Raw genomic sequence first — 26,926 nt, forward strand, 5'->3', positions numbered from 1 at the left:
TGTATGGCAGGCCTTGAATGCTCACAAAATTGGGGTTGTGGTGCAGGAGGGGTTGAGGGCTCTGGTTGGGGGTGCGGGCTCCGGGGTGGGGCCAGAAATGAGGAGTTCAGGAAATGCGGGAGGGGGCTCCAGGCTGGGGCAGGGGCGTGAGGGGTTGAGGGCTCCGGCTGGGATGAGGGCTCTGGTGTGGGGCTGGGGATGAGAGGTTTGGGGTGCAGGATGGTGCTCTGGGCTGGGATTGAGGGGTTTGGAAGGCAGGAGGGGGATCAAGGCCGAGGCAGGAGGTTGGGACATGGGGGGGGAGGCTCCGGGCAGCGCTTACCTCAAGCTACTCCCTGAAGCAGCGGCATGTCCCTTCTCCAGTTCCTATGTGGAGGCACAGCCAGGCAGCTCTGCATGCTGCCCCGTCCGCAGGCACCGCCCGTGCAGCTCCCATTGGTCGCGGTTCCCGGCCAATGGGAGCTGTGGGAGTGGGGCTTGGGGTGGGTGCAGCATGCAGAGTGGAGCCCCCGGATGCCCCTACATGTAGGAGCCAGAGAGGGGCCATGCTGCTGCTTCCTGGAGTCACGTGGAGCAGCCCCCAACCCTGCTCCCCAGTTGGAGCATCGGAGCGGGGCAAACCCCAGATCCCGCTCCCCAGCTGGAGCTCGAAGACCGGATTAAGACAGCTGATGGGCTGGATCTAGCCCATGGGCCATAGTTTTCCCACCCCTGCACTATATCCTTTCTGACATGGGGTGAGCAAGACTAGACACAGAATTCAAGATGTGGATGCATGATGGACTTGTATAGTGGTTTTATTAAATTTTCTGTTTGATTTTTTATCCCTTTCCTAATAGCTCCTATACTGTTAGCCTTTTTGATCTCTGTTGTGCATTGATTGGACATTTTCAGAGAACTATGCACAGTGACTCCAAGATCTCTTTCTTGAGTATTACCAGCTACTTTAGAACCCATCACTATATATGTGCAGTTGGGATTATTTTTTTTCCAATATGCATTACTTTCCACTTATCAATATAGAATTTCATCTGCCATTTTGTTGCCCAGTCACCCAGTTTAGTAAGATCATAGAATCATAGAATATCAGGGTTGGAAGGGACCTCAGGAGGTCATCTAGTCCAACCCCCTGCTGAAAGCAGGACCAATCCCAATTTTTGCCCCAGTTCCCTAAATGGTCCCCTCAAGGATTGAACTCACAACCCTGGGTTTAGTAGGCCAATGCTCAAACCACTGAGCTATCCCTCCTCCCCTCTGTAACTCCTCAGACTCTGCTTTGGACTTAACGATCTTGAATAAATTTGCCATTACACTGTTCTCTCCCTTTTCCAGATCATTTATGAATACATTGAACAGCACAGGTTCCAGTGCTTTGGGGGACCCTGCTATTTACCTCTCTCCATTGTGAAAACTGACCATTTATTCCTACCTTCTGTTTCCTATCTTTCAACAAGTTATTGATCCATGAGAGGACCTTCCCTGTTATCTCATGGCTACTTAGTTTCCTTAAGAGCCGTTGGTGAGGAACCCTTGTCAAAGGCTTTCTGAAAATCCAAGTACATTATATTGACTGGATCATCCTAATCCATGTGCTTGCTAACTCCCTCGAAGAATTCATTAAGATTAGTGAGGCATGAATTCCCTTTACAAATGCCATGTTGACTCTTCCCCAACAAATAGTGCTTATCTATGTGACTGATAATTCTGTTCTTTACTTCAGTTTCTACCAATATGCCTCCCTCACTGGTCTGTAATTGCCAGGATCTGCTCCAGATCCCTTTTTAAAAAATCGGCACTGCATTAGTACCTTCCAGTCATCTGGTACAAAGGCTGATTCCAAATACAGGCATCATGCTACAGGACTATGTTGCTGTGATCCTCCCAGGGATCTCCGGTACTTGGAGAGAGTCTCATTCTGGCTGCACATCAGGCATGGGCTGATTTGTCAGACTCTACATGAGTGTACAACTGGCAAATTTAAAGTTGACCTCCTCACAAGACTAACCCAGAGGGCAGTGTGATCACAGGTGTATTTGGATTGTACACATGATGAATTGTCAAAAAGAGAAGATCTTCAATCTCACTACATTCCATCTTATTTCTCATCTGTGGGTTTGCCTGCTTGGATTTAGGACCATTAGAATTGGGATTGGTTGATTGGTTTTATATAGAGACATGCGACAAGGGAAAGACTGGGCTTTTCGATCATCACTGGGTTGCAGAGCATATATGGAAATAGGAAGGAACTTTTCCCACTGTGTAAAATTGCCCATTTTTGCTCAGGTTTTTTTTGTTGTTGTTTGTCTTATTCTGTGCATATAAGTGGGCATTACTACTGAATGCTTGTCTACATATAAGTAGTTATTTTAGATTCTGATCAGAGACAAGACATCTAGCTATCCTGATTTGTCATAAAATTGATTATCTGAGAACTGAATCCCAAATTCCAAGCTTGGACTAGGAAAAAGGGATAGAGCAAGATACCAGTGACACCCCTGGTGGGAACGGGTCTTATAACTGGGAACAGATCTGTGGTATTCTTGCCATAGTATCCGATTCTTTCCATTCACTTAGAGCAGCTGGGAAGAATTGTTGTTTCAGTGACCATTCCCTAGTTAGACAAGCACTGGGGTGCCTTTAGGTATGCTGAGGCTATGCAGATTTAATTAAGATGCTGGAGTTTTATGCTTAATAAAGTCGCCTTCAAGCCCAGTCAGGATCTATGTGTTTTATTCAGCACCATTTTGGTCATGGCACTCAGCAAGGAGAAAGTGTGTAGTTTTATTTGATATTACGTTTTTAATCATGTAGAAAGATATTTCTGCTCATTTTGCTATTTATGAAAGAATACTTTAATTCTATATTTCTTCAGTATTATATTTAAATTATAGTTTTTGGACATATATGTGTAGCATGTTTACAAGTCTCAAACTCACAAGAGAAGTATATTTTTATGACGCTAATTCATCATTGGTCACCTACCCTAAAAATACATGTTATTTTCTGGAAACTAATAATCATGCGGTTTAGTGTCTTATTATTTCAGATACATTTCCTACCTCAGTTTTGTGAACCATGATCACAAACTATAGGAAGATTTAGCAAATACAATTATTCAACTTAAATTTCTTAATACGGCATGCTCAAAAGATCTCCATACATCTGAAGAAGTGGTGTTTTACCCACAAAAGCTTATGCCCAAATAAATCTGTTAATCTTTAAGGAGCCACCAGACTCCTTGTTGTTCATGTTTACTTAATTATCCAGTCATTAGTGGCAATAAATAATATTGAAGCAAAAGCAAGTTGGTAGTTTAACATTTTCAAATGATGATTCCAAGCTTCTTTATAAATAGGGAAATGACTAAAATTGCTGTAACAATAGGAAATGTATAGTGAAAATGTGCAAAATGAAAATTACCTAATTATTTATAGAGTCTTTGGATGGAGTTAGAAATAATACAAATATAATTCAACAATACAAATTACTTTTTTTTTCTTATTGGCAAGAAACGACACGTCTTCAAAATATTTTTACTCACTCCCGGGGTAATTTTAAATGAACTAAGGACAGCTGTGTGTTAGAGGAAGACAACAATTTTCATTTAGTGGCTTCTGCTTCTACATCTTTTGAAACATGTTACCACTTACAGTAACCCACACAGGTACACGTGCTCTTTGAGGACTGATATATATTTACGGATACAGAATAAGAACAAAGCTTAAAATGCAAAGTTGACTTGTAAATAGTCTTCTGGGTGACACTATGAAATTTTCATCAACTGTTTTCAACACAGGGTTGCTGTTTATTTCTATTTTCATTGTGTCTCAGCCACAATTTTGTCCCTTCTGTGTCACAGCTTTGGGCAAGAACTATTAACTCGTTCATGTCTTCTTTCACGAAATCCCAACTGCTGGCATTAAGTACTTAAGGGTCTCCCCTTTTTAATATTATTGACTGTCCAGTGTGAAAGCACTGAGGCTCTGCTAATCCTTTCATAAATTTGCTAATTGCTGTTAAGTTTAACACATCAGACTGTCTGTCTTGTTTAGCAACTTCAAGAGTCATAGTGAAAGGCACAGGAAGCAGATCCTGAAATATTAGGAAACCCATGACTATTTTGAATGTCCTGCACGAGCAGATTAACACTCCTTTTAAGGCTTGACATTCAATATGACAATTCATTTTTTTCCACAGTATTGCCTTTTAAGACAAAAGACAATGTCTAGTGGCCTGGCTGCCACCAAATGATCTGTTTCTGGTACCTCTGTGCATTCCCAGGGAACAGCTTTATGAAAGCATTCCTTTTAACTTGAAATGTGATGTGTTCAACATCTAATGTATGTCCTTAGGGCTATATGACTATCCCTTTGCTAGCACCTAGACAGCACTTTTCATCAAAGAGGTTTACAGAAGTAGAGACATATCATTGCCAAGCACTCATGATATCCTATGGCACTGAAGCAATTTTATAGGTATGGTCCTGTTCCTAAAACTTTAGAGTATAGGGTGATTCTTATGTATCACATATTACACATTGCAACACTATGGGAGATATTTTCTTTCTGAAATTGTATTTGTCAGGTTTTCAACTTTGCAAATGTATAGTTTTTAGAAATCATTTAAACTTCTGTCCACCTGGGAAATGTATTTAAGGCTTACACTAAACACAGCAGAAAATATATATATTAATAAAAATGTAAAAAGGAAAAAAAAATCTTTCAGTGTTTAAACTGTTAAGAAATAGAAAAATTCTTATGAACTAGTGATACTGTCATTGAACTGGAGACAGCTTTAGAACAAGCTTGCTCTGGCTTTTTCACCCTACAATTTGGAATCTGCTCACAGTACTGCCAGCTTAACCAAAAAGGATTAACTCTCATATCCAACTGAGAACACAGATAATTCTCGGTAATTGGTAAAAAATGAAGATGAATGGGGCTGAGAGATAAGGAGCAATTAGCTCATCAGCAGTTACAGCTGTGCACTCAATCCGGATCCATCTCTTGAGTCTCGGCCCCTTTTAAAGAACCCAAGCAGAATAAGCATAGGACACCTCCTCCCCCAAAAATTGCTATACCTGCCCATCATTCCTCTCTCTTCCATTTTATTTCCTCACTGTACAAAGACACCTGTCATAGCATTCTTTGTAAATTACTACCTCTCCCAGGACCTGTGTCTACAGCCAATCTTCTTTTTAAACTTAAAAAAAAAAATCAGAAACCAAATGACTACTGTAGACACTCTTAAGTTCCCTGTCAATCGTTTCATTATAGCAGCATCATCTGTTTGAAAATATAAGCAATTCCCTCATCTAATTATAGAGAGGATTTGAGGTTCATTAACATTGCCAAGGCAGAGAATCAGATGTGCAACTGCAGAGCTGTGCTCAGTGGCCTGCATTCTCTGTTTCCTTTTATTTGCTTTCTCAAGGTCTCCAAGACTTTTTCCTGAAACCATAAAAGTAATTCTTTCCTTCAGAATAGACGTGTGTTTAGAGAAAGGAAATGACCGCATTTTACACAGTTCTATTATTGGGAGAGGTCACTAGAGAAAAATAATTTCATCTCAATGTCTTTTCCACCCTTTTTGGAGAAGGGAAGGGATAATGTTAAGCAAGGCAACTGTTAATTTCAGGCAACAGATCTTGGCTTTCCTTACATGTGTCTCAGAGTTTAAATGTTGTAAGCTAATGTGGATAAAAAGGAAGCCTAAAATGTCGAGAGCCCCTCTTACTTTTCAACATATTTTGTGGTTGTTTATGGATTATTGTGCTAGCTAAGTGTAAAATACTGTCTTGTATTTCCTAATTGTGTTTAGAAACAGAAAACACCAAAGTCTTTATGATTGCTTCATTTCCTTAAAGAAATAATAGCAGGTTTTTTGGTATGATATAGTTTAAACAATGACATTTTCTTGGGACATCTGTTTTGAGATCACTTTTTGAATAGATATGAACTCATTTCCTACTAAGAAAGCAATTTACTATTGTTGATAGCTGTTTACAAGTTCCATGAGTCAGATATTAGCTAGTGGCAAAGGTCCTCTCAAATCCTTGGAGTATTCCTTAAACTGTGTACATAGTATTTTAAGCATATAAAATATTAAGGGAAGCAAAATTACAGGGACTTTTCCTATTAATTTACAGTAATTGGAGGCTAGCTCAGAGGAATGATTTAAAATGTATTTACCTGTAAAAATTTCATTCTTTTTGCTCCTCTTTGTTAATGAAGTATTACAGTAAGCACAGTAAGTGTTTAAAAACAGTGAAACAATTGAGATGATTATTGTACTTATATTTTTGGAGTATAAAACTCAAAAACAGAATCTGTACATAATTTACTTGCATTAAAATAAAATTATTACTGATCATAGTAACAGAAGATATGTTAATATAGCAAACAAACAGAAAAAAAAAACATGTCAAGTCAATTTAACGTTTGACCTTGTAAATTTTCTTCTTTTAATCCTGCATTTATAAGAGCATAATCCTAGAAGCAGTAGAGTTTTGAATGCCAGTTTACATAGATAATTCTTTAAACAAACAAACAAAAAATTATCTGGCCTGCATGTTGTGTCTAGAGTTGCCACTAAAAAGAATCCAGGACATTTTTCCTTCTTATCTGCAATGTAGCTCATATCAGCCACCCTGTCACAAGACAGTACTTGATATAAACAAGAGATTGCAAAGACATCTCAGTAATCAATATTAGGATGGCTACAGTATGGAAACTCCAACCACTGCATATCATTTGTCTCAGCATCTATTTCTATGACCAAATGAAGCATTAATTCAAATCATAAATCTATGGTGATTTAAATCTGGGAATGAGCACCTGCCTGCTTTAATGATTTATTTTGTACATTTCAGTAAGCAGGAGATTTGTCCATATGAACTGACAGGTCACCTTCAGATGCCAGTAGCAGACTGTTTATCACCATGCAGACTAGCATCTCATCTTAGCAAGTAAATATTAAACTAAAAGAATCCAATTGATTGTGGATGGGGGAGAAAGGCGTAGCTGCCATATATTTTACTCAGTGTGCTAATACCTCACTTTGATTCCTCCATGGTTCCTTATTTTTTCTGCTAAAATGACAATTCTGGTGGGAGGATGCAAGCTCAAGGTTACCATGTAAAACTGAAGGATATAAAATAATTACTTATTAGTATCATTGACTTCCTTTAATTTTTTACTTGTTAGCCTTTTGGCCATTGTTTCAAAGGACCAGTTAATAAATTTGTGTGGTGCTGTGGATAACTGAAAAATATTCAGCCACAAAAATGACTTTTATAAGTCATATAAAGTGTCTGATTAAAACCAAAAAAGCAAGACAATTACAAACTAAAACTAACAATTCAAATTGGGACTTCATGCTTCATTTTGCTTACTTTGCATAGGTACTGTAGGAGCCTGAGAATCCATGTATAATAAATATGCTATAATAGCACAATATAATGGAATAAGTTACTTTGTTTAGCGCTTTAACCCTGAATTTTCTTGCTTTTATATGTGTTTAGTCAGGTGCATCACATACACTTAAAATGTAGACTGTGATCAAATTATTTTTATTCATCTTTTATCCCTTCCCCACCCCCAGCCCTCAATAATATGTTTAAAATGCAAGTTCAACCATATATATTGTAAATCACTAATACTGTATGTATCTAATACTCTTAATTAGTTCCAGATGTCTAGATAAACAAAATATTGACTAGATATGTAATGATAACATTTTAAAATACAGGTTCTGGTTATAATGGGGGAGATTTTCAAAGGCACACATGGCAACTAGGCACCTAATTCCCACTGACAGTCAATCTGAGTTAGGCTACTGCCTTCCATTTGTGCCTCTAAAAGTTTCCCTCAGTAGTTATAATAGTTCTGTCAAAGCCTGCTTGATATTTCTTAGCATAGCATCCATCTAGGAGCATCCATCAGGCCAGTGCAACTGTCACTGACACAAGAGTATAATGGCTATTTTTAAGCCATTATGGTTTATTCTGATGACCTAGTTAGAGATTTTTTTTATCTGTAACTGATTGATCTAGTATAATTATTTGTTTTTATTTCTATACATCCGTAAGTGTATATGATGCTATACACTAGGTAAGCCATGCTAAACAGTAAACACAGTCCTGAACCAAGAGGCCCTGAGCAATTATAATATAGCAGATGATAGTGTAACCCAAACAGGCATAATGCACTCACAGAGATTTTCTTGAATACATGGGAGAAATTAGAATGTTACTATTCATTGCAACAAGGTTGAGGAAGAGTTTCATTCAGTACTTAGGTAATGCTGAGTGGCTAGCAAGTGTAACCCACACATCTTGCTGAAACCCTAAGCACTGGCAGGCGCCTCCCGCGGGGCTGTAGCACCGAGCCCCACCACTTTGCAGCAGGGCAGAAGCCTCGAGGAGATGTGCCCGTCTCTCGAACTTCTGAAGATTATCATATACATCTGGGAGGATCAGTAAGTTTGGCCACCTCTGCTTTATATATATAGTAGTACATATTTACTACAGAAATAACTTGACTGTACTTATGAATTGATCACTTTTGATTATCATACTAAAAGTCTATAAATTTTGCTTCCATATTTGCTAGGTTTTAGGTATAAAAATTCATTTTTTAAATCCAGAACCGTCTCCTCAACTGTTGTCCGAGAGAAGATGTATTCTGTTTACTTTGTTCACTATTACTAACTTCTACAGTGCCATAGGCATACAAGAACTTTGTCTCTAGAACTGCTAAACAGGATTAATCCCATAGCATAATATTTGAACGTATTACTTCATATAATGAATGCATCTGAGTCCTGCATTCAAGATCCACACATGTTTCTACATCTGTTACTGCCTCTTCATCCTGCCAGCTGGTAATGCTACCCTCACATTCTTCCTCACTGCCCCATTTTTCCTCTGCTTCTCTGAGGGCCACCTGCTCTCCCCAGTTCACAGTTGCGTCTCCCCGGCTCTCAGATTTCTGTTACTGCCTTCCTCTTACTCACCCCTGACATCCTGCCAAGAAGACAGGTTGTTTTTTCCCCTCCTTACAGTTTTGGTAATTGCTGGTATTTCAGTGGCTAGCACACTAGTTGGAGCCTCCTTCTTCACTGTCACTGGAGAAGCTTTCCAAAGTGCTGTGGTGGTTTTTCTCTACTCCTAGAGCAGTTCTTTATTTAAAAAAACTGGCACTCTCTTGATAGGAATTTTCAAGTATACAGTTTGTTGTTGTTGTTGTTTAAAAAAAAAAACATGGCCAGAGTGTTTTGGCCCTCCAGTCCACATTCTATCTATATTTATATACGTAGACTATAAGTACATGCAGAAATATACAGAAAGAGTAGTCACCTACTTTTATTTTTAATTAAAGAAATGCCCCTCCCCTGAAATCAACAGGGGGTGAGCTTTGATCCATCTGCAGGGGAAGTATGCCGTGCAGAAAGAGGGGATATGAGAAAGCATGCATGGCTGGATGCTCCTGCCTCAGGTCCACCACCTTCCATTGGCTGGAGATGGGAGAAAAGTCTAGCCCATTGGCTCTTGTGGGCTTCCCTAGGCTCTTCAAAAGACTCTTGATCTGGTTAGCAGCCACTTTTATTTATAGTTAGTGAAGGAAAATAGACACCTATTTAACCTTAAGAGTAATCTCAAAAGGTATGAAGAATACGGGAAGGGGAAAGGAATGTACTGAACCATCGAGAGCCATTTTATTTCTATATATGCTTATCCTGAGTACAGTATTCTGAACGCACATTTTAGTCACTGAATTACTACTGCTGAGTTATCTTGTTAGTACTGTCTCAACGTGATAAAGGGAGTCAGTCCTATAAAAAGGTATAACAAACCATTTTATTGCAGAGGCATGCATATGATTTAGTCAACAAAAAAAGTTAGTCTAGCTTTGAAGTGTGTTTTATCAAAACAAACTTGCCAGAGAAATGCATATAATGTATTGGAAGAATTCCTTTTTCGAAAGAACAGAAGTTCCTGATAATTGTTTAAGAAACAGAAAAAACCGTAGTAAACAACATTTTAAGAATGTGTTTATTAAAATAGGAGAGTAATTGTAAAGCATGGTAATAATTTATTGTGTATGTATGTTTTCCTTTTGTCACAGGGCACCTGAATTTGTGAAATATTTTGCTTCCAAGCAACTGTTCTGAATTACCTAAAGTCAATACCCAATAGAGTGAGTAGGAGACATGGTTAAATTTCCCTCTGACACCTTCATCTGTCACCATACCTGTACTTTGAAAAATGAACTCTTAGCAATCAAACTGCTTTCTTTCATGGACAATATTAACTGGGGTCTGAAGTAGCATCCTACAAAGGAAAGGATGTTCTTATAATAGTAACAACAATGCTGAATGCTCCTGTAAAGGTCAGCTACAAAAGTGGCCTGCAAATGTGCCAGTTCTTTCCAAAATCAAAGAAGGTTTAATGGTCCGAGGAGGGGGTGGGGGAGGGAGGGTATCATTGTAGTAAGATATGATACATTACTGGCATGTATGTATGTAATGTTGACTTCCGAAACTTACCAACACTTGAATTCAGATCTCCATTTTCAGATTCTGCTCCATGTTGGTTATTACTGGCATGATAGTTGGACATAGCTTCTAATTTGATTTTTTTCACTTTCATTGCTTCTGCTATGGCTGCATTGGTAGCAGCTGCTGCTGCTGCAGCTGCTGCTGTCAGACCTACAAAGAAATATGAATGAAACTTAATATACATTATACTATGACTCTTCATTAGTGTAGGGCTTGAAACTGTTACTCTTCCTTCATCATTTACTACATAATTAGCAGAGAATAATACTGAATAATATTCATCCTTATTTGCTTGGGAGATTGTTTACTTTTTAATGTAAAATGCATAGCATACTATGTAAATAGTTACTTATATACACGTGAATTCACAAAATTGGTCTCTAATTGCTTTAGTCAGAATACAACTGCAGCTACAAACATACTCATTTAGAAGCCTAGCTTTGCCAGCAAACCATGTATTTAAGTGCAAATGTGGGTGTAAATAAATATACCTACAATAAACTGTGGATGCAAAATTATACTTGAAACATTGGAGGACAAGCTAAAAATCAGGGCCATAGAGTTTGAATAGCATATACATGACTAATAAGTTATATTCACAATTAAGCCACTCTCCCTGAGCTCACATAAAATTCCAAATTACTCTAGCAGTATAAATGGGTCATACTAAAACAGCCATAGCTTTCTTAAAGGAAAGGTTAGCTATGTAGATCATAGGGAAAATATATCTATATAATTATTTACAATCCTACAAGCAGGCTTAGACCTCAAGGCCTCTTCCAGAGATACCACACACAAAGTGTGTAACTCCTTTAATTCCCAACCACCCTCCTACAACCCAAGTTCTACACCTCCTATCACAAATTCTCCATCTCCAGACTAAATCTCTGCATTCAGCTATATTTGTGAAACACTATATTGTAATAATGAGCTGGTACTGATACTGGTGATGAGCCTCCTGTCAAGAATGATTGGTAGAACTGCCCAATTTGCTTTCATCACACTACATTCAGCCTTCATCCAGTGCCCTGAGTATGGGGCAGTGCGTAGCTGCATCAAGCCATGAGAAGCCAAGGGGAGAAATTTTAATTCACAGACTCACAGTTCCTCTCCTGTTCCCCTCTTGCTTCTGCAAAGGGAGAATTTTGCCACAGCCTCTACCAATGGCAGTATGCTCACAGTTCTTTTGCAACAACCCTCTTCTTCTGTGTAGTGTGTTGGAGAGTGGTGGGAGGCACAGATCTGTCCACTCCTTACCTCTCTCCATGTATGTGGTTCCTCCCAACCCCACCCTGGATCTAATAGGCAGAGATGGGGGTCTTACTCCCCCTTAGCAAAGCAAAGGTACTACAGGGTTAGGCTTAGCGTACCAGCACCTGGAAACAAGTGATGAGGGCAAAATCTCAGTTGTTCTTTTTAAGTAAGTTTCTAGCCCTCCTGGATGCAAAGAAAAGCATCCAAGTTTAACTAGGACAGTGATGTTTGCCTGAATCTGCAGACAGCCTTAAACTATTTCTCTGAGGTGTGAACTGCTTCACACACTTCAAAAGGTAGTTAACTCTACAACTCACTACTCTGGGCGGGAGGGTCGGGGGGCAGCACCACCACCCCAGCGGAGGGATCTGTGTGGCCAGAGGAGAAGAGTGCAGTAGAAGCCCAGCCTACCTGCCCAAGCAAGCAGATAACCCCTGCCTGCTGAAGTAAATATTGGAGAACCCCCTGCTGCCACCACTGCTGTTTCTGATGAGAGGTCTCCTGCCTCCTCGGTGGGAAGAAGGGAACCCCTATAGCCACACCTGGGTTAATAGGCCGAGCGGGAGCCTGCTGGATCTGCTGGAATGAGAGAGGAAGTGATCCCATGTCGCTGCCCCTGCGTCTTCAGATTGGGGGATGGGGACATAATGGGAGCCAGGACCATGAGTGCCCTGTGTCATACTGTGTCTAGGGCTCTAGATTGCCTTAACTCTTATTCCACTGCATGTAACTGAGGGCCAGATTGTGGCTAGCCCTAATTTCCTGACAAACCTTTAATGCCTCCAAGTGTTGCTGGAATTATAAATTACACCATAATTACTTTCTGTACAGTTATAACAATGTTAGTTACAAAATTGCTATTTAGGAAGTAAGAAAGAGTTCAAAAGTCAAATATCAAAGAACAAGGTGAACAGACATAAACCTATTTTAATATTTACTACTATTATGAAGCTTGCATATTCAGATCTGACTAATACAATAACATAGATGCTTTTCAATGATATTTTTATCTTAAGGGAAGGATATGATGATATGCATTATGCAGATTTGGTTAGGGGTTCCTAAATTAAGCCAGAGAAAAGGGATGATGCATCTCTGAACTTACATTTGTATCCTGTGTTTGTTATACAACACAGTATCCTATACTTCCTTTTTCTTAATACCATTGTCAAGCTATAGCTAGCGTCTTTAAAGAATGGTTCTTTACCAGAAATGTCCAAATACAGCATACCTAATGAATGTAAACTTTCTTTTGCATCGGAATACCCCAATATACAACCCTATTCTCTTCCAATGCTATTCTCTAGAGTTGGCCAAGGCTTTTGTATGAGGACTAGAAATCTCAAACATGCTGTTGAGCTGTTAAACTGCCATTACCAAAACTCTGCTTGTGGTAATATTTTTCTCTTAAAAAGGAAAAAAAAAAAATAAAGATAGGAATTGAACTCCTATATTCATTCTCTCTCTTACATAATTGCACAGCTGACTGAAACAGGAACACTTTGCTAATTTAAAGCGTGAACCTGCTACCGAGTCAAATTCATTTCACCCATGTAAACCCTGAAATAACAGGTTAATGCAGATGAATGCACAGGATTCAGATTGGGGGGGGGTGGGTGGAATCCACTAAGTTGGGGACAGTGCTCAAGACTGCAGCACAGTCTGTCCCCTAAGTAATTTCCACGCTAGCACAACTACTCCTGTGCTGTCACTCTGTTCTCCACACCTTTCATAACCACAATATGGGACATAAGTGGCATGCAAGATCCTGAGCCAGCCATCTGCAGCATGATATATTCTGACCACAGTTACAAGACAAGGTCTCTCCCCAACAGAGGGCCCTATTTATCTCAAGTCCTCTCCAGAGAGGACTCTCAAATGTACTGTAAAGGGCAGAGAGTACAATTCCGCAAAATAGCAGCTACTATTCCATTGTTTGAAACTCTGAAAATATGATTCAAGCTGAGTCAAGAAATGTCTTAAATTGTAGCTTAACTCTCCTCACCCCGCACCAAACTAAACACTATTGAGTATCACTACTCTCTTACATCAAGCTGCCTGGGAATTTCCTAGCCATGCAGAGATTAAAGTAATAGTACAGTACTGTACTTTCGCATTTTTCATTATGCAAACTGCATCTCTGAAAATTAGATGACCAAATGTCACCTTTAAAGGCAATTTAAAATGGAAAAGAACTATATTGGATATTCAATAGCTCAGATAATAAGTTACTTTACTCTCTGTTAATATTTGTTTGAAAAGTTAAAGAAACATGTCAAAATACTCAGTAGACTCCAGTCCATGGTAGGTATCATTAATATTCTAAAATTGATAAGCTGTTTATGTCTGGCATTCTTCCTGCTGATTATTCTGTAAGACAGGCAGCTTTATAACTATCTCATCACTCCACCGTCACACAAATTTCATCGACAGTGCTCATGCACAGCTATTAGCAATATGAATCTAACCATTACAAGAGGGAGGAAAATCGAACATGTGGCATTAATACGCAGTCCTGCTTCCTAACCATCTGATAGGCAGATGGTGTAAAGCGGATTCTCCAGCTGAAATGAAGGGGGACATCATTTAAAACCTTGTTTGCATTCTAACTGATATCAGTGCCATATTGATATACATGATACATCATGGCAGGATTTGAACAATCTAGTTTGTTTCAGTCATAAATGTTTACAGCCTTGTTTTTTATCTTTAGAAGCATGTTTTGAAGAGCGTATTTTTAATTTATGAAACCTATTGTTTACTTCTGTTGAACCAGAAGATTAGCAAGGAGCAGGAATATTAAATTACCACAACCACAGCAATATAACTAAGATGGATGAATAAAGTATGTTTTTTTCAATAAAAGATGTTAGTAAAGGAATTAAAAAATTAGCCTAGACATTTTATGCATTAAACACATTTATTCATTTAAACCTTCTAGCTTTTTTTCCCATGAGACATACTTAGAAGTTTAATGCTTTACACAGCTATTCATTTAAAGCTCTCACTGTGTGCAATTAATCTTGTCCAACAATTTAATTCAAAAAGCAAAACATCAAAAAGTAAAGTTCAATTCAACAATCATGGTCCTGAAGTAATCTCCTTGCTACTGACAGTTCCTATAGACTCATCTGCAAAAGTCTGTTCAAGGTGTCGTGTAAGAGCTGTGTGAGCTTGAATTATAACTCAATTGAAAGCTCTGCAAGCCTCAGTAGGAACTCATGACTTAACTTCGGCTAGAAGCAGACCACCAAAAGAAACAGTGTGAATGATCTCTTTCTACAAAGCCCTTCTCCTTTCTGCCACTCAGATGGTGATCATCAGTACAATTTTATGTTCTTGCAATCATACATATTTTAAAATAAACATATTTGGAAAGAGATACATTCCAATAATTACACAGTTTGTAATTGCTGTCATAATTATGCAATGTGTTTTAAAAACATAATAATAAATTTAAATGCAATTTTAATTTTTAATCCATACTGATGCCAAGGCTATCTGGAAAATCTCTTACCTAAGTGGGGTAAAGAGGGCTGGAAACTGAGAAATTAGCTGCAATATTTATTTGTATTATTAACTAATTAGACCATCCTTGGAAGAAATAATTGCCAATTCCTGGTTTCTGGGGGAACACATTGTAATCTCCCTCAGTGTTCCTAGCTGGTTTAGAACAGCAATTCACAGGACTGGACAAAAAGGGAAGGTGCAGAAATTTAAATAGTCATATTTGGCACATGGCTCTTATAAGCAAAGGTTATGGAACAATTCAGACAGTCACTAAGGTTTTACAGGGAGCAGTATCGGAGTACATCGTTTTTTGTTTTTTTTTCAAAATTCAAGCACAGAGCTGGAAAGGATGCATTTGACATGCAGGATTGGTACCAGGTTGCAAGAGACATGTTTTGTCATTGGGTGAAAAGGAAAAGTATCACTTAGTGAAAGCTCAATTTTCAGCTCAGTGAAAAGGAAGCCATGGAGTCACAGCATATTCCACAGTCTGGTGCTCAGCATTTGTCAGTACTTGGGGCTTTAGGGGTTTGGTGTGCTGTGCAACAGCTCGGCCGCTTTGGCCTACTGGGTCTTTGTAGCTGTTCAATATCTTAACCAAGGTGCTTTTTAGTGCTTTTACCAAATATAATCAGCAGCATTTTCCTGCCAAATTCTGGTCTCGTTTACACCCAGGCAACTCCACAGAAGTCAGCAGAGTTTCATGGGTGTAAACGAGACCAGATTTTGGCCTATTACATGTGGGACTCCAGGGCCAGAAATGAATGAACCAAGCAAAAGCCTTCAGAATCACTTCTTCCTGGCAGGAGACCTTGGAAATGCAGTTTACCTTCTCTAGCAAGATGCTCAGGAGAACAGCCCACTGTGCTGGCAAGCAGACATCCCAAACCTGTGAAAAAAATGCAGAAATTGGGCTTGTTTGGTTTAACTGGCTTGTGAGTTGGTTGTTGGCTAGTTTTTGGCTTTTAGCTTTTTGGGCTTGTAGCTTGTTGGGCTTGTAGCTTGTTGCTTGTTGTAGTTTGTTGCTTCTTTTTTTGATTGGCTCCCGGCAAGCAGGGGCAAGGGGCAAGCAGGGGCAAGGGGGGGAGGGAGTCAGGGGTGCACAGAGGGCCCACCACAGTCCTAGACTGCATGCCGGGGGTATCTAGTCACATAAAGTATTGGGGTTCTTATGGATTGGCTTGTTTTGGCCTTGTTTTGAAATGCAATTAGCCTGATTTTTGGCTTATTGTGAAAGTTGGGGTGCTTATTTACCGCGTGAAGGTTGGCAACTGTGCTGGCAAGTTTATTCAAGAGTATCCACGTTGATACCAGTGATGATGTCTGACGAAAGCTACTGCCCTCCCACATGTGCTCCTACCTGCTTAGGAAGGATTTATCCAAATTCTAGTTTTGGCAATGTGAGCAGTTATTAACCAATCAAATCAGCAAAAAAATACCAGGACTGTATGTACACACATATACACACACTGTTGCTTGGGCATACCGCACATTCAGTGTACTCGTATTCATCTGAGTAGTCCTCGCACACATACTTCCAGCAAACTCAGTGGGACTCCTAGTGGCAATACCATTTGGGTGACTAAGGATTCCAGAGTCAAGCCGTAAAGTAATAACTGATAACTGACTCAAACGGACATACAGCACAGCAATACAGATTTGTTTATGGACGTTTACAGAATCATACTGGGAAAACCTGAAATACTGTTTCTGTTATACAAGACAGGTAAACGAATTGTGTAATTGTTGGTGTCTCTTCTTTACAGGGCTGGCTCCACCCGCCGAATGGGGAGGCGGAATCCTGCCCACCGAACACAGAGGCGGAATAATGGTGCGGCCGCCAAATTGCCACCAGCGACCGAAGAAATGTCACGTCCCCACTGCCGAATTGCCGCCGAGCCCAACCTCCTGCCACCCCTTTCCATTTGCCACCCTAGGCACCTGCTGGGTTCACTGGTGCCTGGAGCTGGCCCTGCTTCTTTATTACATGACCCTTTCAATCTGCTAATTCAAAAGGTTTCTTCTGGGGGTTTGTGGTTTGTTTGTTTTTTAGTTTACATCCAATTTTTGTAGGGTTTGGTTTTGTTTTTTTAGCATTTTCATGCCATCTCACCTTGGGCAACACAGAACAAGTAAAAAGCTAAAAAAAAATTGTCAATGGCTGGTGTTACATTTCATTTCCTCTATTTGCTGGAAAGTTCATTTCAGCATACAGAAATATTTTATATATCTTGTGGGAAGAAATCCAGATCTTTTCTAAGTTCTGATAGAAGCCTTTTCAGTATTTCAAATTAATACTTAATCCTTTTTCTTTAAGTTTATTTCAGCTGCACTGACTTGAAAATAATTAATGTCTTTTCTTGACCTAATTTTGGACTTGATCATGTAGGCGGTAGTCAGGCACAGTGGTAGTTTTGCCTCAGGAGGAAATGCAGGACTTAAGTCTATGGGCTTGATCCTGAGCTTACTGTAGTTAATGGCAAAGCTCCCATTGACTTCAGTGGTGCAGGTTGAGGCTCTAAGGATACATCTACACAGTGAGCAGCAACCCATAACAACAAGCCTCAGAGCCTGGGTCAACAGACTTGGCCTCTCAGGGCTTGTGCTACAATGCTAAATACAGCTGTGTAGACATTGTGGCTTGAGCTGGAGCTTGGGCTCTGAATTTTGAGCCTGAATTCTAGTCAGTCCCAATGTCTACACAGCGCTGTAGCACAAACCTGCAAGCCCGAATCTATTAACTCAGGCTCTGAGACACACTGCCACTCACTGTGTAGACGTACCAAGTGACCTATTATCCCAATCCCAACTGAAGAGCATGGGAATTTTTCCACTGATTTTGAATAAAGCACGATCAGAAACTTAGGCTCTTATGTTCTGTGATGGAGGAAACTTAAAACAATGGGGGATCCGCACTAGGACAACAGTCTGACTACACAGAACAGGTTGCAGAATGGGAAGCCTTAGATTGTACTCAAATGTTCTGTTAAAATACATTAAATCTTAGCAGAAGTTTTTTTTTCACTTCAAATTATTTAGGCAGTTGGTTGGAATTTAAGAGTAATTCACACTTCTTATTTTTGTTAAACGTTATGGATCAGTCCAACCTAAGCCAACAGTCTTTGCACACCCAAAACTCCCATAACTACAATTTCTGAGTGATCAAGTGATCAGACTCTATAACTATACATTCCCCCTGTTGGATTTACATTTCTTACTGCTCATCCAATCGGTTTTCAAACAGTTAAAAAATGACTGCTGTAGTAATTAGAGAGAAACAATGACTAAAAGGTTAATAATTAGTATCTTACTTAAATTTCCACAGCAAGTGTTTAGAGTAATTCAATCAATTGTTAAAATTCTACAAATTTTAGGCCAATTCTCACATTGTATACACTGAAGTAACTCAGTGAAGTCATCAGACTTAAAAAAATTGCTGTAAGTGAGATGAGAATCAGTCCATATGTTTTTAACCACAACTAATCAAGTTTTTCTGTAACTATATTTAAGTTGCATTATTAATTTTGATGCATGGCTAATGCATTTAAAACAAACAAATAAGGCAGAAAAGAGTTGAATGTCAACAACTAGGCTTCAAGGTTTCAAATCTCCTTTTGCTTTCAATCATCAAGCATCCAAACAATTAATACTACGATAGAGAAATAGATCATTTTAATTTAGAAGTGAGCAGTTACCACTTTAAAGGCCATCTTGGTCCCATCCAGAAATCCTTATAGAAGGATATAGGGAATTTTGCTTAAAAATAGTCAGGAGAGCATGCCTTTATATATATTTTAAATAAAATTGATAGAAATGTTAAGATTTCATTACTTGATCTGAGATCTTTATATAGCTCTTGCTGTTCATTTGTTAAAAATAGGAGCTACTCAGAGAAAAATTAAATTATTCAACAAATAAAGTGAAAACCTCATTCCCTCATCAGCAGTATATTCCATTTAAAGAATCAGTGGGCAGTTATTCCCAAAAATTGTTCAGTTTTGTGATTTCATTGATTTGTATTCTTAAAGTAGAAGGGGAAATCATCAATTACAATACCATAATAAATACTGAAGGTTTTCAGCTTTAACATTTTTTTGCAATCTGTGAACTTGATTTTATTTCAAAGTATTTTTGGCAGAATTAAACAATATAGCGTAGATGTGTTGGCCTAATTGTTACTGAATTTTCTTAGAACAGTTTGAAATCCTGCTGAAGTGCATACAGAATCAAAACAATACAATTAAGTGAGAACATTTTTTTTCTTAAACAACAGTCATCTCTTCTAAAGCAATAGATTCTCAGTCCTCATTCAATCTGTTGCATTATTCATTTCATGTGCAACCTCATGCCGGACCATAAATTGTTACTTTATCTAATCAAAGGAGACTTAACTCTACAGAAGGTCAAAGGTTTAATTTTGTGAAGTATTATCTTACGCTCTGAGTTTAACTGAAAAATAGAAGAAGAAAAACAGCCAAGAAACTGGTAATAAATGAACCTTTATTGCCTCAGGCATTGGTCTAGTTAATAAACTTTCATTGAAGGTTTCTTTCAACTGTTATGGACAATGAAGTTAAAAAAAAATCTTAAATTACAGCCATGTGTGACTTTTAAAGCAGGCATTCTTTTTTATCTCAACCTCCCTAGCTTAGAAAAAAGACAAAGAGATTGTCTTCAATTTCTTAACCAAAAATGTATGCTTCTAAACAGATGAAAAAGTGCAGATAAAACCTTTGTTTAAAAAAAAAAAAAAAAAAAAAAGTCAGCTTTGAACAATATAAAAAATGTTTTTTGGAGGTGCTGAACCCTGGTCCACAATCTCTTTAGCCAAATGTTTTATAAAATTTCCAAAAAAATAAAGTGCTGTTTATACATTGACACAGTGATGTTAATAGACAAATTTTCTGTTTTACATTTGCATTGTTGGAGCACAATAATAGGTTTTATTTAACAAAACAATTTCTTATGGGAACAACTTCTCCATAAATGTTGCAAACAGAAGTTCCTCACTGATTTTTTGTGTGCATTCTCTCATGATTTCATCGTACTATACTTTCTTTTACTACTGGTTAAAAACATGAATATCATAATAGAGATACAACTGAAATTATTGACATGCAATGAATTGTATTGATTACAAAACATTCTTACATTTGACTAACTGCAGCACTTTCTTTAACTGAGTCTAGTTTAAAAATATATTTCATTTATACTTACACAGTCAAGGAGATCAAGAAAAATCAAAAGGATTTAATAAAACTCTTTAACTTTAGTCTAATTTCTAGCTAGATGGACATAATTAATTAATTGTAAAGTTGCTACAATTCAAAAATACTGAAAGGACATGTTCATGCCTGTAACAGCAGTAATGTAGCTAAATACTCAATCTTTCAATCACCAGGAGCTTTTGTCGTTTTTTTTAACGTAGTCCACAGTTTGACACAGATCCTGGGGTAATGGTACCCAGTTCTTTGATTAACTAATATCTAAATATCGCTGAGGCAGCCTGGTGGCCCAGTGGAAGTATGTCTCCCAACAATTTATGGGCTCAATCCCACAAACACTTAATGTATGCGAGTAACTTTATTCACTTGAGTAGTCCCATTGACTGTAATGGGACTACTCATATGTGTAACATTTAAATTTAAATTACTTATTTGCATAAATGTTGGTAGACTTAGGGCTAGGATTTTAACTCTGGACCACAACATACCAGTCCTGGATTTTGTAGCATGCAGTTGGCCTCATTATATGCAATGGGGCTCCACACTGAAATAGCAGCCCCCTCCCCCCTCCCCCCCATCTACACAACGTAAAATCAGGGTCAAAACTACTTTTTAGTCTTTAAGGAAAGTTACAGAGTATTTCTAGTAAAACCATGCATAAGGATGGTCAGCTGCAAAAGTTCTTCAGGGTCTTGCCCTTCCCAACAAAGGAAAGCAGCATTACTCACTCATAAATAGGGGTACATGGAAAGAGCATAGGATGCAAGGATTTAGCAAGGGATGCAAACAGTTACATGCCCAACTAAGATGAGATGTGATCACAGCTACATGTTAGTACATCCTCAGCAGTCAACTAAAATGCAGACTACTACTTAATGGGATTTTTAAAAGAAGTCTGTATAAGATTATTCATTAGCAGCATAAAAAGTTGGCTACATACTGCAAAAATTAATACCCATCACTAAAGAACCATCTCAATTCTTCTTCTGTCACATTTATGTGTAGCTGAAAATACGATAGAGTTTGACATAATTTCAAGATCAGTTACACTGAATGTTGTAGAAAACCTAGCCATAAACATTTAGTTACAAATTTAATTGCAAAAAGAAGTTCAGAAAATGTTGCAAGTATTTAGTAAATCATTCTTCCCAGAGAAGACATGAACCTTGCAAATATGCTGACAATTTCTACAGCTACAATACTTTACTATTTGTATCTCCCTGTTTACAGTATTGATACACAAGATACACTTGAGCATTTTAATTATAGGAAAATTCCATTTAACAAGAAAAAACTATTGATTGTTTCAAGGCAATATGTTCACATGTTAAAACAATGATATAAGGGTAGTCAAATCTCATGCTTCAGAACATAAACTGATCTGCAAGGATCAGGAGATATTTTTTCCCCACTCACTTACAGAGTTGTAAATTGGCTGCATTATGGCTTTGGGTATCCTCTGTTTTTTAACCTTCTGCTGATCTATTATGTGTAGAGCAGTACCAGAGGCAAGGTACTGGACTAGATAGAACTTTTAAAGCAGTAGGTGTTATATTGACTGACTTTATGTAGTTCTATGCTGGCAGACAAAATAGTAGCTTCTTGCAGACAACCCTCGACCATCTATGCACCCTTATTTTTGTAAAGTGGAACAGCACACTAAAGTCCAAAATCCTACTGGCCCATTTACCATCTGCAAACTAGAATACCAAATTCAAGCCCAAAGTCCAATCCCATCTAGCCCATTATCTTGGCTCTGGCATTGGTCAGTAAGTAATGCATGAGAGGAAGACAAAAAAAACAAATGACCCCTAAAAAATGTATGATGCAGCTAGCCAAGTGCACGTTATATATATATCTTCTCCTAGAACTTTAGTAAAACTGGCTTGTTTGGACTGCAGTATAAGGAATAATGATACTAAAAGTAGCAGTAAGCCATGATGAATAGTGCAACATTTGAATAATCTTAGCGACATACCATAGTGCTACATTTTTTGTTATAAATACCAATTGTCAGGGATTACACCTCAGCTCTCTCTCTATATATGCTCTAGACTGAGGACCTGATCCTGCCATCATAAAAGGCTTCATAAAAAACTCCCTCTTATGTCAAAAAGAATTCTATATAGAATGATTATCGGCCAAGATCTCCAAATGCTCTTATTTTGTAACTTAAAACAGCTTCATCACTATAGAATGAAATTTTGAAGACCCTTAACCAAAATGTGAAGTGGGAAATGTTGGTATTTAAAATGCATTCATGTCATTAACATCTGAATATCGGTTATAGTAGATGTGAAGTAACTTTTTCCTATAATAGTATTTTTAACTCCTTCCTGCATTCATGTCACAACATTCGACATTATGGAAAAGTGCAATATTATACTAAATTCAAGTTTATATAACAGATCATAAATACTCCAAAAAAGGTATTATACTCTTTGAAATCAATAACTGTGTGTGAAATGGTCCACCTCACTAAGGACAAATGGACCAGTACAAAGCATGCTGAATATATGGACATTGGTGCGCACAAGATCATTTTTGGCAGCAGTGGAAACTACTAGTATGCCATGCTATGCATGTGTAGTTTTGAGAAATCACACATTCATTGCTAGCAATATTGGAGACGATAGAAGCCATCAGAACAGAGTTGATGTCAGCACTTCTCACCTGAGTTAGTAGCATCAGACAATGGCCAGAATGTGAAGGCAGCAGTGTCTGATGACAGTACACATTTTGCACATACACTGTTTTGAAAAATCTCTCAATTAGTTACAAGTGGAACTGGGAGCATAATTTGCAACAAATAATTTGATTCATTTTGTCTCCTTCGTTATTTGTGAATTGTCCATCAGCAGATCATGATTTTCTCAAATTTATTCATTATTCAACTTTATTCCCTCCTCCCTTTCAATACGCATTGGAGACAATGATCGGGCATGAGCTCTCTTGACCCATCCCCATCATTTGTGGCTTCCCTCATTAGTTATATCATGTCTAACTTCCAAGTTGTACACTGCTCAGAGCAGGGACTCCTTTATCAGATCTGTGAGGAACCAACCACATGGTTAAGAGTGGTACAAATATGTAATGATAATATTTGGGTACAAAGCAATCTTATATTCCAATATTTCCATCACAACCAACCTGGCTGGTGTTATGAAATGGATTGCCCAATGTCTGTAAGAGTTTGGGATTTTTAACAGGAGTGGCTGGCTGAGGCTGAATCAGGAAAACAGAGGTTTTAGTTGGAAGAAACAACCTGAACAGAGGACAAAGACCATATCAGCACCCTGTTTGAGAGAGTGCATGCATCTTTTCAATAAACTTTCACATCTTGCAAATGGCAAGGAAAATGCGTGAGTTACTGTTTCATTGGTATGTGGACCTTGTCATAATTACCCACACTTTTGTGATTTATAGATTAGATTGCTCTACAAGAGACCATTCAGAAAATGAAGCAAAATGTTGCTACCAGCTTATAAATCAGAACATCTCACAAGCAGCATGTACACTGTAGTTTTATAATCTGCAATGGTTGCCAATAAGCTTTTGAGTAGAGTTCAAGGTGTTGGTTCTAAATCTACAAACATTCAATTGTTGCCTCAGGGACTGACCCTCTCCCATACGATGCTGCCACCGCTGCGATCAGTGGAGGTACTTACTCAGGATTCTCCTTAGTTCTAAAGGGCAGGGACTGCCTTTAAAGGCCTGTGATGCTAGAACTTGCTTCTCCAGGTGATCCACCAAAACCCAGACACCAACCTTCTGGACAGGCTGCAAAACCACCTTTCTCATTGGCATTTAGGGAGAGGAAGGGATAACAGCAGGAGAAAGAGTAGGAGTGGATTGTCTATTGTAATTATTATTATGAATTGGTGTTTATACTAGGACAGTTAAGCTGTTCAGTAATGATGTGTGGCCATTTTGTAAGAATGAGAATTAGCTTTTGATAGAATATAGAAATATTTAATTTAATTTTAATGCACTTACAGTTGAAAATAGATGCTATAAAATTTAGCCACATTTCTGCCAATGACTGAAGAAGTTCATTGTGCATTTGCAGTATTCAAACTTCATTGGGACTTTTGAGTGGACACATGGGTCACGTGGAATATGTCTGCTCCAAGCTTGGATTCATGGATTCATTGACTCCATGAAATCCTAGATTCCAAGGCCATAAGGGACAATAATCTAGTCTGACTTCCTGTACAATACAGGGTATAGGACTTCCTCAAAATAATTCCTAGAGCCTGTATTTTAGAAAAATATAGAATCTTAATTTAATAATTCTCAGTGATGTAAAATCCACCAAGACCCTTGGTAAATTGTTCTTACTGTTAAAAATCTTTGCCTTATTTCCAGTCTGAATTTGTCTTCCATCAACTTCCAGCCACTGGACCGTGTTATACCTTTCTCTGCTATATTGAAGAACTCATTGTTAAATATTTGTTCCCCAGGTAGATATTTACAGACTGTAATCAAGTCACCCCTTACCGTTCTGTTTGTTAAGTGAAATGGATTGAGCTCAAGTCTATCACTACAAGGCATGCTTTCTAATCCTATAGAATTGTTATATAGGATCCTATAATTGTTCTCGTGGCTCTTCTCCAAACCCCCTCCAATTTATCAATATCTTTTTTGAATTGTGGAACCCAGAACTAGACACAGTATTCCAGCAGTGGCTGCACCAGTGTCAAATATAGAAGTTAAATAACCTCTACTCCTACTTGAGATTCCCCAGGATTTCATTAGCCCTTTTGGCCACCATGTTAAACTGGGAAGTCATGTTCAGCTCACTATCCACCATGACCCCAAAATCTTTTTCAGAGTCATTGCTTCCCAGGATAGAGTCCCTCATTCCATAAGTATAGCCTATGTTCTTTGTTCCTAGATATACACATTTACATTAAGCCATTTAAAAACACATAGTTTGTTTGCGTCCAGCTTATCAAATGATCCAGATCACTAAGGCTGAGTGAAACTATTGTGTTTGGCAAAACAGAGCTACTATTGTAATGACAGCTTGAAAGGAAATTGTGGTCTGCATTTCTTCAAGAAGCTGTGCTTAATCTAAGCTTCACAGTAACCAATGGGCAGTATAGTATAAGGTGGTATTTAGAACAGTAGGAGTTATTGTGACTGATGGATGAATCTGTATGATTCTGTGCTCGCAGACAACAATATTTTACATACAACCCTGCACCTGTGTGGAATCCCTAGTTTCTGCAAAACATAGTACCATAATCAAATCCAAAACTCTTCCATCTCAGAAAAGTGTGTGTTTATAATTTTGTCTCTATATAGCGCTGACATTCTCAATTACCAACCTACAAAGGAGACATTTAGAAAGTGACATGGTACCATTAACTTCTGTGTTCACAAAGTTTTAAGTATCAGAATTTTGACAAGTAGCTTTTCTGTGCTTTCAGATGTTTCTTAAAAAGAAAGTACCCACAGCACCAAAATTTTGTCCAAAATTAAATAGAGGGGTTTTTTGTTTGTTTTGCCCTTTCAACTATAACTAATTAACATGCTCATATCTAAGGATATAAAATGAGGAATGTACTGTAGGATGATTGCATTATAGAAAAAAGATTACCTCATAGAGAGCTATATTATATACAGGAAGCTAGGAGATATTAATATACACAAGCTTTTAAATAAATTATGTATGTAAGTGTTTAGTAAATTGGAGAAGCTACCATTTTTATATAATAGATGTCAATGACATCACTATCTCTGTGAATAATATTAAAGTATCAGCCACCCACACTCAATGATGTAATAACAACAAATTTAAAAATACAATAAAATAAAAATAATAAAACCCTCACACATACAGGTGGTACCTACAGCAATTGCAGATGGCTAGTAGGTAACACCAAGAAAGTAAACTGTCAGATCTAAGTTTATGTTACAAGCTTCCTAGATGTGTGCCAAAAGATCATTCCTTTATTAGTGTTAGTATCTTCGCACAAGTATTAACAGTGGCAAATCCTAAGTGCAGTGCCAATATTTTTTTAGTTGATGGTGGATTGTAAGACACCATTTACCCAAGAACACTGTACCACATGTTCACCTCTTTTTCTCGTCAGATACTAGATCCAGATGGAAAAGCATGGAAGATATATTTTCCAGCAGCATTTGGCTTTTTGACAGATTCCATAAACAGTTATTTTGGCAGCTTTAGAGATGCCTCTAGGTCACTCACAGGGTTAGGCAGCTGATGGTCTGCCTTATTTTCCTGGATGCCATTTTCTTCTGATTTATCTTCAGTAAATGAAATCCTAGAAAATCATTACCCCAGACCTATCTGATTGTCCTGTAACTACACTCACATGGGCTTACTGACACCCAAATGTCTCGCACAG

At 38.2% G+C, this 26,926-nt stretch overlaps 1 protein-coding gene across 9 annotated transcripts in view; it reads right to left on the reverse strand.

Annotated features, from left to right (window-relative positions):
* Window positions 1–26,926, reverse strand: part of DACH1 (dachshund family transcription factor 1) — a 464,038-nt gene that overhangs the window by 225,429 nt on the left and 211,683 nt on the right. For 5 of the 9 annotated variants that reach the window (XM_037895071.2, XM_043533861.1, XM_037895094.2 and 2 more), the window contains exon 3: window positions 10,549–10,710. In XM_037895071.2, coding sequence (XP_037750999.1) covers window positions 10,549–10,710 — 162 coding nt within the window. Of the gene's footprint in view, window positions 1–10,548; window positions 10,711–16,153; window positions 16,214–26,926 lie in introns of all 9 variants that reach the window. The other 4 variants (XM_043533854.1, XM_043533847.1, XM_043533850.1 and 1 more) reach the window with 1 other exon arrangement.

Source organism: Chelonia mydas, chromosome 1 (genome assembly GCF_015237465.2).
Source record: "Chelonia mydas isolate rCheMyd1 chromosome 1, rCheMyd1.pri.v2, whole genome shotgun sequence".
Taxonomy (NCBI): domain Eukaryota; kingdom Metazoa; phylum Chordata; order Testudines; family Cheloniidae; genus Chelonia; species Chelonia mydas.